At 48.3% G+C, this 14,745-nt stretch overlaps 1 protein-coding gene across 6 annotated transcripts in view; it reads left to right on the top strand.

Moving 5' to 3' along the window:
• TET3 (tet methylcytosine dioxygenase 3) overlaps nucleotides 1-14,745 on the top strand; it is a 136,176-nt gene that overhangs the window by 80,451 nt on the left and 40,980 nt on the right. For all 6 annotated transcript variants that reach the window (XM_069102799.1, XM_069102798.1, XM_069102803.1 and 3 more), the window contains one exon: nucleotides 1-1,597. This exon is cut by the window's left edge. In XM_069102799.1, the coding sequence (XP_068958900.1) occupies nucleotides 1-1,597 (1,597 nt within the window). The remainder of the gene's footprint in view (nucleotides 1,598-14,745) is intronic.

Genomic DNA, 14,745 nt, shown 5'->3' with positions numbered 1-14,745 from the left:
CCTGGGCCCCTCCATCCTGGTGAAGTGGGCCTCCCTGCTCCTGGGCCTCTCCATTCGAGTGAAGCGGGCCTCCCAGCCCTGGGCCCTGGGCCTCTTCTCAGCCCTGATGCTCCCCAGTTGCACTCACCCAATGGTCTGCCCCTTTCAGAGAGTGCACTGAACATCGCCAAGGAGAAAAACATCAGCCTGCAGACAGCCATTGCCATAGAAGCCCTCACCCAGCTCTCCTCCACCCTGCCCCAGCCATCCCCCTGCCCACAGTCCAAGGCCTTATCCCCAAATCCTCCTTTTCGAGCTCCTCAGTCTTACCTTCGGACCTCCCCGTGGCCTGTGGGCCCACCTGAAGAGCCCCAGTCCTGTGCTCCTGAGAGTTCAGCCTTCCCTCCAGCAGCCCCTCGCACTGAGTATCCTGAGATCTGGGGCCCAGACACACCGCCTGTGACACCTTGCACCTCCTGGCCAGTTCCCCGCACTGGCCCTGACCCCATGGCTGAGTTGGAACAGCTTCTGGGTAGCTCCAATGACTACATCCCATCGTCTTTCAAACGACCCGAGGCCCTGCCCACCAAGCCCAAGATCAAGATCGAACCCCGCTCCCCCCCTGCCCCTGCTCCCAGTCCCCGGAAGGAGGCACCCACTCCACCCTCAGATCCTGATACCCACCGAAAAGTCCAGTCAACTCTCCAACAGCACCTGCATCACAAGCGAAGCCTATTCCTTGAGCAGAGCCAGGGCAGTGCCTGCCCTAGGGCTTCCTCGGTGCCCCCCACCCGGGGCTGGTGGGCCCCTCCAATTCCCGGGACCCCTCGGCCCTCCGACAAACCAGTCAAGGAAAAGAAGAAGAAACAGCTGCCTGCGGTTGGTGGCTTGGTGGGGGGTGAGAAACGTGCCCTAGGGCTCAAGACGGTCACTCGGAAGATAGTGCAAATCAAGAGACCCAAGGTCCGGGATTCCCACCCTCGATTCATGCCTCTCCGCCAGATCAACCTAGAAGTGTTGAGGAGCCCTGCTCCCGGGGCCCCGAAGGCAGGCTCCACTCCCCCTCTGCCTCCCTGCAGGGGCACCCCCTCCATGCCCGCAGTCCCAGCCCCCTCCCATGCATTATTTGCACCAGGTCCCTCTGGGGGTAGCCTTTTGCCCCCTACTCAGGAAATGGCTTGTCCCAGCCTTGCCGCTGCCCTGCAGTCCAGCCCCGCTGTCCCTCTGGTCCCCGCTGACGACAAACTGGAGGAGCTCTTCCAACAGTTTGAAGCCGAGTTCGGGGATAACTTTGGCCTTGCAGCTGCACCCCCAGCCCCTGCCTGCTCCCCCGAGCACCTGGCATCCTGTGTCCTGCGCCCTGACAGCCCCTTCTCTGGACGCTCCCGAAAACAGATGAAGATTGAGGCATCAGGTTCCGTAGCTGTGATTTCTACCACCTGTCTGGAGGCAGAGGAAGGGGGCCTGGAGACGCCCACCAAGCAGGAACAGACAGCCACCCCCAACCTCCGGGGCTTCCTGGAGTCTCCACTCAAGTACCTGGACACCCCCACCAAGAACCTGCTGGACACGCCCTCCAAGAGAGCTCAGGCCGAGTTCCCCGTCTGTGAGTGTGTTGGTGAGTCTTGTCCTGTTGTGTTCATCCTCCAAACCACTAGAGACAGAAGTACCGTGAGATCGGAGCCCTGGAGTAGGGAGGGATTCTGGGTTTGTCCCACTGATAGCCACCTTGGCACATGGGGAGACTCATGCACAGATAAGGGCCCTGGCTCTTGGAGGGAGGGAGGAGATAGAAGGGAAGGAGGAGAGGGGAATGCTGGGCCTGGGGGGGGGGGTCCTGCTCTTCCCCTCCCTCCTCAGCACAAGAGAACCTGCACAGAACATACGGCAATGCCCATTATGTGCAAGGACAGGTCAAGGAAGAAAGGCAGCTTCTAACCCTCGACTCCTTTGGGCACGGGAGCTTTTCCCCTTAGCTTTGGTCTTGGAGTTTGGGCTCCCCTCCCTTCTCTCCAGCAGTGCGCTTCATGTCCCTGACAGGCTAGAGGAGAGATAGAGGTCAGAAATCCCACCTCAGACACTTAATTGTTCTGTGACCCTGAGTTACATAGTTACATTTAACCTTGCCTGCCTCAGTTTCCTCATCTGTAAAGTAGGAATAATAAGCAGCAGTATCTACCTCCTTCCTGGGGGGTTGTGGGGATAAAATGAGGTGGTGATCGGCCTTTGCAAACCTTAAAGGGTCATTACTTTATCATCATCATCATCATCACCATCATCACTGTGTTGTTGTTAGCATTGTTATCCTGTGCATGGCTCCCAGGGATTTTCTAGGCTAGCCTTAGCAGGAAGTGTTCACCCCCAGGCTTCTTTCTTCCATTGCCCCGGTGCCAGGCAGGCTGGACTTCAGTTGGATTTCTGGTCCCTCCTTCCCTATCTTGCAGCTTTGTCAAAGGTCCTTGTGCTCTCCCAGGTTTCAGGTTAAGAGAAAGGTAGACTGTGAGGACAGAACAGAAGATGATGTCTTTGATAAGGCCAAGTTAGGGCTTTGTGGTGGGTAGGTCACAGGAATACCCCAGAGATGCTGGAAAGTCTTCCCTGACCCCCTTGCAGAAAGACCAGGTTAACCCCAACATCCAGGCCCCTGACATTAAGGAGGGTCAAGACTGGCACCTTGTAGAAGGTCAGGATTTCGCTAAGTCTTGAAGCTATGAAATCCAAGAGAGGAAAACGAGGTGGGAGAGAACTCCAGCCAGGAGAGAAAGTCAGTGAAAATGGCCAGAGTTGGAAGACAGAGTGTTTTGTGTGAGGAGCAGCAAGGAGGCCAGTGTCACTGGACCTCCGCATATGCAGGAGAGAAAGAGAAAAGGTCAAAAGAAAGGCTGGAGAGGCAGGAAGGCCAGGGCAGGAAAGGGTTTTAAATGCTAGCACATACAGACACCATACACACCACACACACCCTCCCCTGACATTCAGCAGGTGTGGCCTGGATGAAAGTCCAGCCCACAAAAATGAGGTGGTCCATCAAGTAGAAGGAGAACCAGGGGATAGTGGAATCATGAAGACCTAGAAAGAAGAAAGGTGTCAAGGAGAACTGGGGGGAGGGGAGGGGGGACAATGTCTCCAGCCACAGAGAGGTCAGGAAGATTGAGGACCATGGTACAGGACAGGGGAGTCCTGGTTTAAGAGATGTTTATGTGCATCACATATACACTAGGAAGGGGCTTAGTCTGTTTGGGAGCTAAGAGAGGGTATGTCCTCCATGCCACAGGCCTCTGGAATCCAGTGTGACCTTAGCCTCCATTTGGGGCTAGCACACCAGCATCCATTTCAAGGGAAGTGACAGTCCCTCTGTTCTCTGCCTTGGTTAGGCCACTGGCTCATTTCTTCTCCTCATCTCTGGATGTTAGATCAGGGGATGGAATGGGTAAGTGTGGAGAAGGGCACTGAGCATGGTGAGGGCCTATCACTGTTACATGTCATATAGCAGGCCACTGAACATGGTTTTTGAGTGTCCCCTCTGCTAGCTGCCAGGGACACAGAGATAAAACTGAAAATGGTCCCTTTCTTCAAAGACCTAAGCCATCGGGTTAAATAAGTAAATACATGACCAGATAAAAGTAAGTACTCAAATGTAGACAAATACGTGGATGTGGCAAAGTCAATAGAATGATGTAAGCAAAGTAAATACGCAGCTGTATCCTAAGTAAATACAGTGTAATTGACCAAGAGGAATCCAGGGCTGTTCTGTGTGTAACAGTCATCGAAAAGGGATGCAGGCGGGACAGCACCATTTGTAGGGGCATCATCCAGGGGCTGGACCCCTCTCTGTCCCTAGAGACCACAAGTGCTTTACTGGGGGGGGGGGGTGTCTGCCATTTGGTTTATAAAAAACTATTCTGATATTCTCATAACCGCATTTCAACAGAATTGAGTTCCTTTATTCCTATGCATTTTTTATTGTGTGCATTTAAAAGTATGATTCTGAGAAGAGCTCACTCAGAGCTCTCACGGGGGCCTGCTCTGGAATCTACCCCAGTATCTTCCCCTCTCCTGGTCTTCATACATTTGAAGGTTCCTGCTTGCTTCCTTATCTGCTAAGCTAGCCATTCCCAAGGAGGACAGACCCAGGGTAGCATTGGAGCCAGGGGAGGGAGGGGATCCTTGGACAAAGACTGGTGATCACTCCCCAGGTGTGTTGTCAAGGAAGAGCTTTCATGTTTCCATCATGCTTAGCCCAGAAGTTGTTCCATGTCTTCTCAGAGGTCCTCTGTGTCATAAGGTTTTTTAGACTTAGAAGGGAAGAAGCTTCTGGGGTCATCTCATTCTGCAGATGAGGAAATATGAAGGGGGAGACAAGTCAGTCAGGTCATGATTGGTGGAGCCAGGATTTGAACCACTTCCCCAGACTAGCACATCCACATTTTTTTATTTATCACCATCACAGCCTCCCTCCAAGGATAAGGCTAGAGGATGCTCCATCTCCCAAATTGGTGCTTTTCCCATCCTGTTTGGGAGATCTGTGGGTATACCCTGAGGACAAAGGAGGTATGAGCGGGACTGTACCCTCCTGGCTCCTGGCAGTTTCTTCAGGTGTCCTAAGACTTGTGCCATGTACAGAGTACAGATCCTGCCTGACCTGGGGAGGTGGGGGGGGGTGGGGGGTGGGGCGGTGAGGAGGGGAATGCCAGAATCTCATGTAAGGAGGGACCTAGACTGTAGTTGTCCTGTCCACTGAGTAAAAATCACCTCCATAGCAAGAGAATAACTCATATTGATCTGGGTTTGTGAAGTATTTTACACTGTCTCCTTCAGCCCTACTAACAACTCAATGAAGTAAATGCCACAGGAATTATTGTCCCCATTTTACAGATATGCAAATTGAGTCACTTTTCCTAGGTCATACAATTAGTGTCACAGGTGGGGTTTGAACCTCTGACTTCCTTTATTCCATCCTCTAGGCTCCTGCCTCCTATCATGCTGCTTCTATTTGAAGACCTCATGGGGGGAGAGGCAGCTCAAATTGTTAGGAAGTTTGTCTTTTACACTAGGTCTGTAGTTCTGTGTTGACTTCTCAACAACTTCCATTCTTTGCTCCTAATTCTACAGAGTATCAGATTTGGAAGGGACCTCAAGGACCATCGAGTCCCACCTGTTCCTCCCCCTAAAGAAGTCCCACTAGGAGCCATTTAATATTGTCGGCCAGACTCCCATTGCTTTCCTTGCTGCTTTGGAACAATTGCTGGTAGGAGGGTTTTCCTGCCATCCAGCAGGGATGGGGCTTTGTATCTCTTCCCATTGTTCCAGGCTCTCCACCTCGGGGGTCATACTAAACAAGCCTGACCCCTGTTGTAGGTGATTGCCATCAGTCAGCCTCATGACTCCCCTGAATCTCCTCTCATCCTCAGCTGCTCCATTGTCCTTTGATGGCAGCTCTGGGAGCTCCAGGCAGCCTTCTGCCTGACAGCCTTCAAAGAGAAGCTTGTGGCCACCTGTGAGTCCCTCAGTTGTCTTCAGGCTAAATGTTTGCAGTTACTTCTGCAGATGATTCTGGGTGGTCCCAAGGGCCACCAGCTCTTTGCTGACTCTTTATCCTCCATCCATTCACCCCATCACTGGCTCCCTCCTCCCATTCTGAAAACAAATGATGACAGGAATTTCTAAGCTGGTGAGTGTGTCAGTGAGGCACTGTAACACATGACCAAAGCCTTCCAGTGGAATTCCAAGGCCTTAGGGCCCTGACATTGGGCAGCTAGCTAGTGATCCCCTTCTCCCAGAGACAGAGGAGCCTTCCAGGAGGCCCAGAAACCTCCTTCAGAAGAGTGCACATTTCCAGTCATCTCACCAGAGTCTCATAAGATCATTCTCCTTACTTACCAGATGAAGAAGCGGAGACTCAGAGAGGTGAGATAGTCTGACCATATTTGTAACCATGGGGTCAGCATCAGGGTTGACCCTGAGGCTGGGACTTCAAATCCTTTTCCTCCCTGCCCTTGGTTCACTGTTAATTAGCACTGCATGAAGCAGCAGATCCGTCACCAACATAACATGGTCGAAAGAGGCAGTGTGACCTGGAGGAAATCGTTTTCCTTGCTCCAGACCAAGAAGATCTGGGTTCAGATTCTCCCTCAGGCACCTTTCTGTGTGGGTGATATTGAACAAGTCACTTCACTCCCTGAGCTACAATTTCCTCAGATGTAAAATGAGGGGCTTGAACTGCTAGGCTTTTGAGGTCACTCCCAGCCAATTAGTTCCCTGGGCCTCAGTTTCCTCCTTTGAAATGCAAGGGGAATTAGACTAGACAGTTTTGTCAGGCCCTCCCAGCTCTGGAGTTAGGATTCTAGGAACCATGGAAAATGGGATCACCCCATTGGCAGAGCCACATTATTGGTTGAGAATGTGGGACATTCCAAAGGTCAGGGAAGCTATGATGTCGAGTTCTACATCTCTCTGTCCTATGAGATGAGTGCTGTGGATCTAAGTACTGGACTTTCTATTCACTGAAAGTCACTGGACATGTGTCCAACACCTCCTGAGTGCCACAAGCTGGGATACAAAATCAGGAAGGGAAAGGCTTTGCCTTCAGGGAGCTTATATTCCAGTGAGGGATTCACCAGTAGTAAACAGAAAATCTGTAAAATATAGTAATAACCTGGAAAGACCTTAAGTGGGGGAAGAGGTGGCACTTGATCCTAGCCCTGAAGGGAGCCCTAAGGTTTCTAAGAGGCAGAGGAGTTTGTGTGGGAAGGAAGGAAGGGAGGGAGGGAGGGAGGTAGAGAGGGAAGGAGAAAGGAAGGGAGCAAAGGAAGGAAGGAAGGAAGAGAGAAAGAATGAATGAATGAATTCCTGGAATTACCCATTTGGTTGCTGTATGAAAATGGATAGGAGAGGGAATCCAATAAGGAGGCTCTTTCATTAGACTGTAAGCTTCTGAGTAGGAAGTATTAACTTCTGAGTACTCATATTCCCAATACCTAGCACAATGCCTGGCCCAGAGTAGGTGTTTAATAAATGCTGGTTGATTGATTACTGGATTACAATAATTCAAGAGAGAAGGAATGAAGTCTGAGCTGTGGGGTTGCCATGTAAATTTTTAAAAAAATATTTTTTTTTCCAGTTACTTGTAAAAACAATTTTTAACTTTTAGTTTTTATGATTTTGAGTTCCAAATTCTCTTCCTCCTTCCTTCCCCTCCTCCCTCCCAGAGACAGTAAGCAATTTGATAAAGGTTATACATGTGCAGTCATGCAGAACATATTTCCATATTAGTCATGTTGTTAAAGAAAACACAGCCCAAAAAAACCCTAAGAAAAATAAAGTAAAAAAAAGTTTGCTTTGATCTATATTCAGATTCTATCAGTTCTTTTGCTGGAGGTTGATAGCATTTTTTTATCATAAGTCCTTCAGAATTGTCTTGGATCTTTGCATTGCTGAGAATAGCTGTCATTCACAGTTGATCATTGTACAATGTTGCTTTTCCTGTGTACAGTGTTCTCCTGGTTCTGCTCACTTCACTTTGCATCAGTTGATAATGTCTTTCCACGTTTTTCTGAAGTCTTCCTGCTTATCACTTCTTACAGTACAATAATATTCTGTCACAATCATGTACCACAACTTATTCAGCAATTCTCTAATTGATGGGCATCCCCTCAACTTCCAATTCTTTTCCACTTGAAAAAGAGCTATTATAAATATTTTTGTACATAGAAGTCCTTTTTCTTTTAAAAAAAAAAAACGTCTTTGGGATACAGAGCTAGGAGTGGTATTGCTGAGTCAAAGGCTTTATACCGTTTGATGGCCCTTTGGGCTGTGATGGAAATTGAAGGAGAAGGTTGGGATAAGAAAGTCATTGTCCTGAGGCACGAGCAGGAGACTGAGGCAAAAGGAAAATGAGAAAAGGGAGTGAGTGAAAATCATAAACAAGAGTAAGAAGGAAGAGCTGTATGGGGCAGGGGGTGATCAGGTGCTGCCAAAGCCTCCCCACGAGGCACCCAGCCTTCCTAATGCCTTAGGTTGTGTGCCGCCACCACCCCCTTGCTCCAAGGTCACAGAAGGCTTATTCCCTGCAATGGGCAGGTTGTCTGTCTTGACCCCGACACCCTGGTCAGCAAAGAGCCCTCTTAATTCAGTTTCCCACTTTTTCCTGTTGTGGCCTGGAACCCCATGCGAATGGCTGCTTTCCAGGTCCCTGGCGCCAGAGTACTGAGATGAGAGGAATTACCCTGCAGGGGAGGAGCATACTTTAATGCACAGTGATAATTAACACTGAGTCGGCCTTTCTCATTCAAGCATGGTACAGACTGGTTGGGGCAAATGATGGCTCTGACTCTTCTTGCCCATAGGCAGCTGCTTTCTGGAGTTAAGATGTCCATCGGCCACGTCTAATTACATCATATTCTCAAATTTAGAGCTGGCAAGACAGGTCTTATCACCTCCTTGACTTACAGCTGAGATTCTCCAGTTTGCATCTGGAAGCATGTCTCCATTGGAGGACCACAGGGTTATGATCTTGATGTATTGTTTGATATTTAATCAGTGACTTGGGGATAGGACATTTACAAATCACCAAAGTCTGCAGGTAACTTACTTGTTGGAAGACAGTTGGATGATGGGTCAATGCTGATAGGCCTTTGGCTTTAAGAGCAGTCCAGGGGTATAGTCCAGGGGTATGCGCTGTGAGAGGTACAGGTGATGGGGAAGGGTCTTTTGCCTTTTGGTGGCCCTCAAGCTTGTGAGCAGGTGGCAGATGGGCACCAGAATCTCCACCCAAGGATTGCTGGAGGCCAAGCTCTGTCAGGACTTGCCCTAGGCAGGTCCTATCTGAAGTGCTGCCTTCAGCTCTGGTCGCCATATTTGATGGAGGATATGAATCAATTGGAGAGCATCCAAAGAAAGACAAAGAAGGAGAAGTTTGAGGGAGGGCCTTGGGAGCTCTCTTCAAGAATCTGAAAGACTGACTTGTGCTAGAGGGATTCTTCTGGCTTTGCTGGATCCTGAGGGCTGAGCAAAGCAATGGGGGCGAGTTTCTGAGAGTTCACTGACCTGCATCTAAAGAACAAGCCTTTCTCAGTCAGCTCTTGGCTGCCTCTGGAGTGTTTCTACCTCATTGCTTGGAGGTCTTATTTCACATAAAATCTGGATGGCCCTTTGCTGGCGATGGTGGAACAGATTCTCAGTAAAACATGAATCTAGAGGTGGCAGGAATGATGAAACTGAAGGTCAAGGGGGTAAGGGGATTCACCCAAAGTCAAACAGTTAATATGTATCAGAAATGGGATTTGAACCCAGGCCCTTAGACTCCACATGCTGCCTCTCCAACTCCAGTGAAGCCGTAGTTATCAGAGCTGTATTCATTGAGAGCTACAAGAAGTCTTAAAGGCCCTAGATTCCAACTCCCTCATCCTACAGTGGAAGAAATGGAGACTATAAAAATTAAGTGATTTATCTTGTCAATAGAAAGCTTTTTCAAAGAATTAAACTTGGGCTTCTTTAATAAAGGCAGAGCAGATAACTCTGTCATACTTGGCCCTGGTCAGAACACATCTACATCTCAGGAACTATGTTTAATTGCAAGAGCTTGTGAACTGAAGTCACCTGATCTCCCCATTACCTGAAAAGAATCCCTGCTACATCATACCCCAAACTGGCCATATCCATCCACATGAACACGTCCACCTGGGGGCAGGGGGGATGGGGCGGACCCAGACCTCTCCATTCACTTTGCACTCTCAAAGGGTTCTCATTGGGAGGAAAGGTCTCCAGCCATCCAGCCTAGAACAGTCTCTTTGGTGTGAGCCTCCATGTCTGGAAGCCTGCTGGAACCCAAGAGAACAGTCAGCTCCCTCCTCCATAAAAGCTCTTTAGGCACTCAGGAAAGCCACCTTGTCTCCTCCAAGCCAAACAGTCCCAGTTCCTTCCAATGATCTTCCTATGACGAGGAATCAAAGTCCATAATCATCTCATGTCTTGGCCTTCCTTTAACTTGACCAGGTCACAGCCCCTGATACTGTCGGTTGCCCTCTCCCAGATGTTCTCTTTTCTTGCCTTCAGTGACACTGTTCTTTCCTGATGTCATCCTAGCTTTAGGGTTCCTCTCTCTGCTTTCTTAACCGTCACCTATTCCCCACTTCCTCTGAGACACTTCCTCAAAAAATGTTGCCTCCCCCCAGAGCAGCATACCCTGAGGCCATCAGGGCTCTTTCGTAGTAGAGTTTTCCTTTGATGTTGGTAGGATACAAATTATTTTCTTCCCTTTGATTTAAAAAAAAAATGTTTTTACATCACCTACATTTTCCTATGAAAAGCCCTCTTCACAATCACTTCTGCTCTGATTTGATCAGTGTTGTTTTTATTTATCAAGAGTTTATTTTTTTTTATATGCTGTCCAGATTGTTTTTTACTTTTTAGGATCTGCTGTTTGTTATTCAGTGAAAAATTCTCCCCTAGCCTCCACACACACACCACAGAGACAGACAGACACAGACAGACACCCCACAGAGACACACACACATCACACAGACACACAGAGACAGACACACCACACACACACACATACACACACGTACCCCGCCCTTCTTCATGCCTGTGGTTGTCAAAGGTTTCTCTTCATCTTTAGTGGATGGATCTTTTACAAACAAAGTACATCGGCATTTGGACCTGATTTGGGGCATGTTATGGAAGGTGATGGTCTAACCTAGAACATCTTCCTAATTGCTTTCCAGTTTTCTAAGACCACATCTTTCAAGTCATAAAATTGAATGGTCCAAAGAATCCAAGAAATGCTTGTGTTTGGTGACTCTTAAAAATGTGTTTCATTTGATAGGACAAAGTGCAGCCTTAATTGAAGGCTCTGCTCCAAAAGTGTATACCATAGGGTCATAGATCTAGAGCTGGAAGGGCCTTAGCTGTCATCAAGTCCAAGCCCCCATATTTTACAGAGAAGGAAACTGAGGCAGTGAGCCTAATTTGTCCAAGGTCACAGAACTATTACATGTTTGAGGAAGGATATGAACTCAGGTCTTCTGGTTTTCACATCCAATGCCATTATACCACACTTCTCATGTGTTAAAATTATGCAATTTTTTAAAATAATATTTTCCCCAATTACATGTAAAGACAAGTTTTCACAACATATTTTTTATTTTGAGTTTCAAATTTCTCTCTCCCTCCATCATGTCCTCCCTTCCTAAAACATAAGCAATTTGATAGAAATTACATATGTGCAATCATGTAAAACATTTCCACATTAGTCATGTTGTAGAAGAAACAGACCCAAAGGAAAAAAAAAAACACGAAAAAATAAAGTGAAAAACAGTATGTTTCTGTCTTGCAGGATTTCTTAAACAGTAGGGATTATTTTTTTTAGCCTAAGATTATCTCAGAATGTTGGCTCTTTGGGAGTGGGGATGGTTTCCATGGGTTTGTATTGCAAACCTTAATAAATGTTTGTTGGTTGATTGATTTGAATCAAGACATGGAGGGCATAGAAAGTGCTCCCCCTGCTCCCTTTCCACTGTATCCACACCTCCCTCCCCTCTATATCCTCCCTCCTCCCCTAGAACTTGGGGAGTTCTTGTGTCCTCTCTGGTACTTTCTGGGCTGGGACCCCAATGGAGACACTCAGGGCTGCCCTTTGGAGCTCCAGCCATGGTTTCACCACTTGTCCCTGTCATCCAGGATCCTGAGGCTCCTGGGCTCTCATTCCTCCACTGGCTTCCCACCTTGATGCCCCTGACTCTTTCCCCCTGCAGTCATTCCCTCTTGCTCCCCCCAGCATTGCTGTCCCTCTCTTTGCTCTCCTCAGTTTGGCCTGGAGGGGCAGGGCAGCGGTGGCTGCATGAGTAGCTGAACTGAATCCCATCTAATGGTGCTAACCAAGGAAATCTGAGTTCCAAGTCCTTCCTCTGTGAGCTACTGGTGGTATGACTTTAGGCCAGTCACTTAACTTCTTTGTGCTCTAGGCAACTCTCTAAGTAAATGAGGAGGTGCCAACTTGCATTGGAAACTTCCTCACTAGGGCATCCCCCTACCAATGAAATCCCAGTTTCTGTTCCTGGGCCCTTTGGAATGTTGACTGCTGTTTTGTTTTCCCTAGCCCCTTTTTTTCTTGATGTGCCCTCTTCTTCTCCACCATCTCTCACCCCCTGCAAAGCCCACATAAACATCTTGTGGCTTGCATTCCCTGGTTCATGCCTTCTGCCTGTGGGGGCTGCTTGGGCAATTGCTGCCAAATCCCAGTCTCTCCTATCACTGGTCATTGTTCCCTCCCAGCCCCCAGGCCCAGTCTTTTCTTTGCCACAGAAAGGCATTCCTTTCCTTCTTGCTTGGAATCTTCCACTTGGGTGATGTCAGGCAGATTTACCCAGGCCTGTCTGAGGGGGAGACTGGAAGGGCAGATCTAGAGCTGAGAAGGGCTGAAAGGAGAAAGCTTCCTGTCCCCTATTGCATGTGGACAGGCCCCGGGGTCCTCAATTTCTCTTGCTCTACACCTCTGACAAGAGGATTCACACCCCTTGTCTTCTGTCCCCCACATCTCTGTAGCTGAGTCTCAAATCTCTCATATATTAGTCTTGAGTATTCTTCTAAGCACCACACCTACATAGCCAGCCTGGAAATGCAAGGCAGAAGAGGGGAGGCATGCATTGGGGGAAGGGGGGGGGGCAAGGCAATTCACAATAGGTCTTCTGATGTAAAAACAATTAGAATGACCCAAGCAGCCCCAGAAAACAGTGTACTGCAGAGATGATGATACTTCCAGGGACCTCGCCAGTCCCCAGCACAGATCTGGGTCATCTATATTAAGTCAGCCAAAAGGCCTCAGGCCTCTTTCACTCAACCTTGACTAAAACCTGTGGTAATATTCAGTATTCTTTCATACCATCATTTACTTGAGGTCCTTGGCTCGGCAGCCAAACCCTCTGCTTCTCTGGGAGTACCATCATGTGAAGATGCCAAATTATGATCTTTACGCAAGGCTGCCTCCTTATTCTTTGGAGTTTGGATGAAGGCCCCAATTCTCTTTCATCAAGGCCTCAAAATGATGAAATCACCTAAAGGTACTCCAGGTGAATGCCCATCTCCATTTCCCACCAATACCCCAAGCTAAATGTCCATAATTCAGTTTATTAGCCCCCTCCCTCCAACTTACTCCTTTGCACATTCAATAATCAATCCATAAGCATTTCTTAAGAAGCTTTTCTGTGCTAGTCACAGATGCCAGTCAGGCAGGCCCAGTCTCTTGTCTGTGGCTCCCTATCTCCAATGCTATCCTTGACCTCCTTTTCACCCTCACACTGCCACTAGGCCTTGTGGTTCCAAGTTCTGCTGAACCCCTTTTTAGGCAAGCCCTCGTACTGTTTCAGTGACTTCCCAACCACTAGGGGTCTAGATTGCTTCAAAGTCTCTTAGCAGCTCCCATCTCCATGATCTCCTCCTCCAATCCATTGACTACTGCCAGGATAATCTCCTGATTATCAGTGACGATATTTTAAAAGATGACCAGCGGCTCTTCATCCTTCACAGGAGCCCTCTGCTCCTCACTCAGGGCCCTCCTCCACCTCCATTATCTGCTTCTCCAACCTGGTCTTTTCTGTATCTTCCAGACAAAGGGCTGTTGCCAGCATGCTCTCCTTGACTGTGCCTTTTCTTCCAGTTTTCTCTGCAATGGTCTCTCCCCTCTTATTTGCCTGTCGAAATCCTTCCCATCCTTTAAAGTCTGAATCAGATGCCACCTTCTGAGAGACTCCTTCTTCTTCCCTTCCCTGAATTACCCTCAACAATACCATTCTCCCTCATAGCCCATATAGCCTGGCATTGGAGCCATGTTTAGGGCCCAAGTCTGTCATCAAGCAGAACAATTTCCCCCTCCCAGGTTTGTGGCATGGGCAGGTTTCAGAACGATGTCAACAAGGGCTTCCTTCAGTTAATTGATAAAAAATGTTTTTTAAGAGAACTGGGCTCTAGACAATAATAATCTCCCAGGGGCCTTCGTGCAGGTTGACAGCCATGGATTAATCACCTTTCCTAGAGTCAGGTTATGCAAGCAGCTATGAATCAGCTCGAATATTATCGGCCCACACCTCTCCTCTTACTCATCAGAATAGCTGGTGAGCTTTAGTCATGCACTTTGCTAAAACACCCCCTGTCCTGGGCATTGCCCCAATGTAGAAACCAAGTGGTTACTCACTATAGCTGACTATCGATCCACCTACCTTCCTGCCTGCCTACAGAGAAGCAGCAGCAGCTAGAGGGATGACCTTTGGGTCAAGTTGATCTGGGTCCAGGTCCTATTTCTTGATAATATTTGTAAAGCTCTAAGCAAAGTGCCTGACATATCGAAGGTACTTAGTAAATCTTCCTTCCTTCCTTCCTTCCTTCCTTCCTTCCTTCCTTCCTTCCTTCCTTCCCTCCCTCCCTTCCTTCCATGGGTAAGTCACAGTAGGAGTTGCTGATCTGCAAGGGTGAAGAGAATGAAAATCATGTCCAGAATGAATGAAGAGGCATTTATTGAGTACTTAACTATGTGCCAAGCTCTAGAGATACCAATAAAAGCAAGAAGAGATAGTCCCTACTCTCAAGGAGCTTAGATTTTAACAGGGGAAAGACAGAACACAAGAGGGAAGGGGTGGCCCAGGAGGACGGTTTTGGTCAGCAAAGTCAAAGTGTTTGCCATGTTCTTTCCTTGTGTGGCTGGGTTGATTTGGATGCTCTTCTGAGGGCTGTAATTAGAAGGGGGGGGGGCTGTTGGGACCAGGGGAGGGAAGCATG

This window comes from Petaurus breviceps, unplaced genomic scaffold (genome assembly GCF_028583685.1).
Source record: "Petaurus breviceps papuanus isolate PSGF00001 unplaced genomic scaffold, PetGlider_PUasm1.0 556, whole genome shotgun sequence".
Lineage (NCBI taxonomy): Eukaryota > Metazoa > Chordata > Mammalia > Diprotodontia > Petauridae > Petaurus > Petaurus breviceps.
Note: the sequence above shows the minus strand (reverse complement) of the source record. Positions and strands in the feature narration are given on the sequence as shown.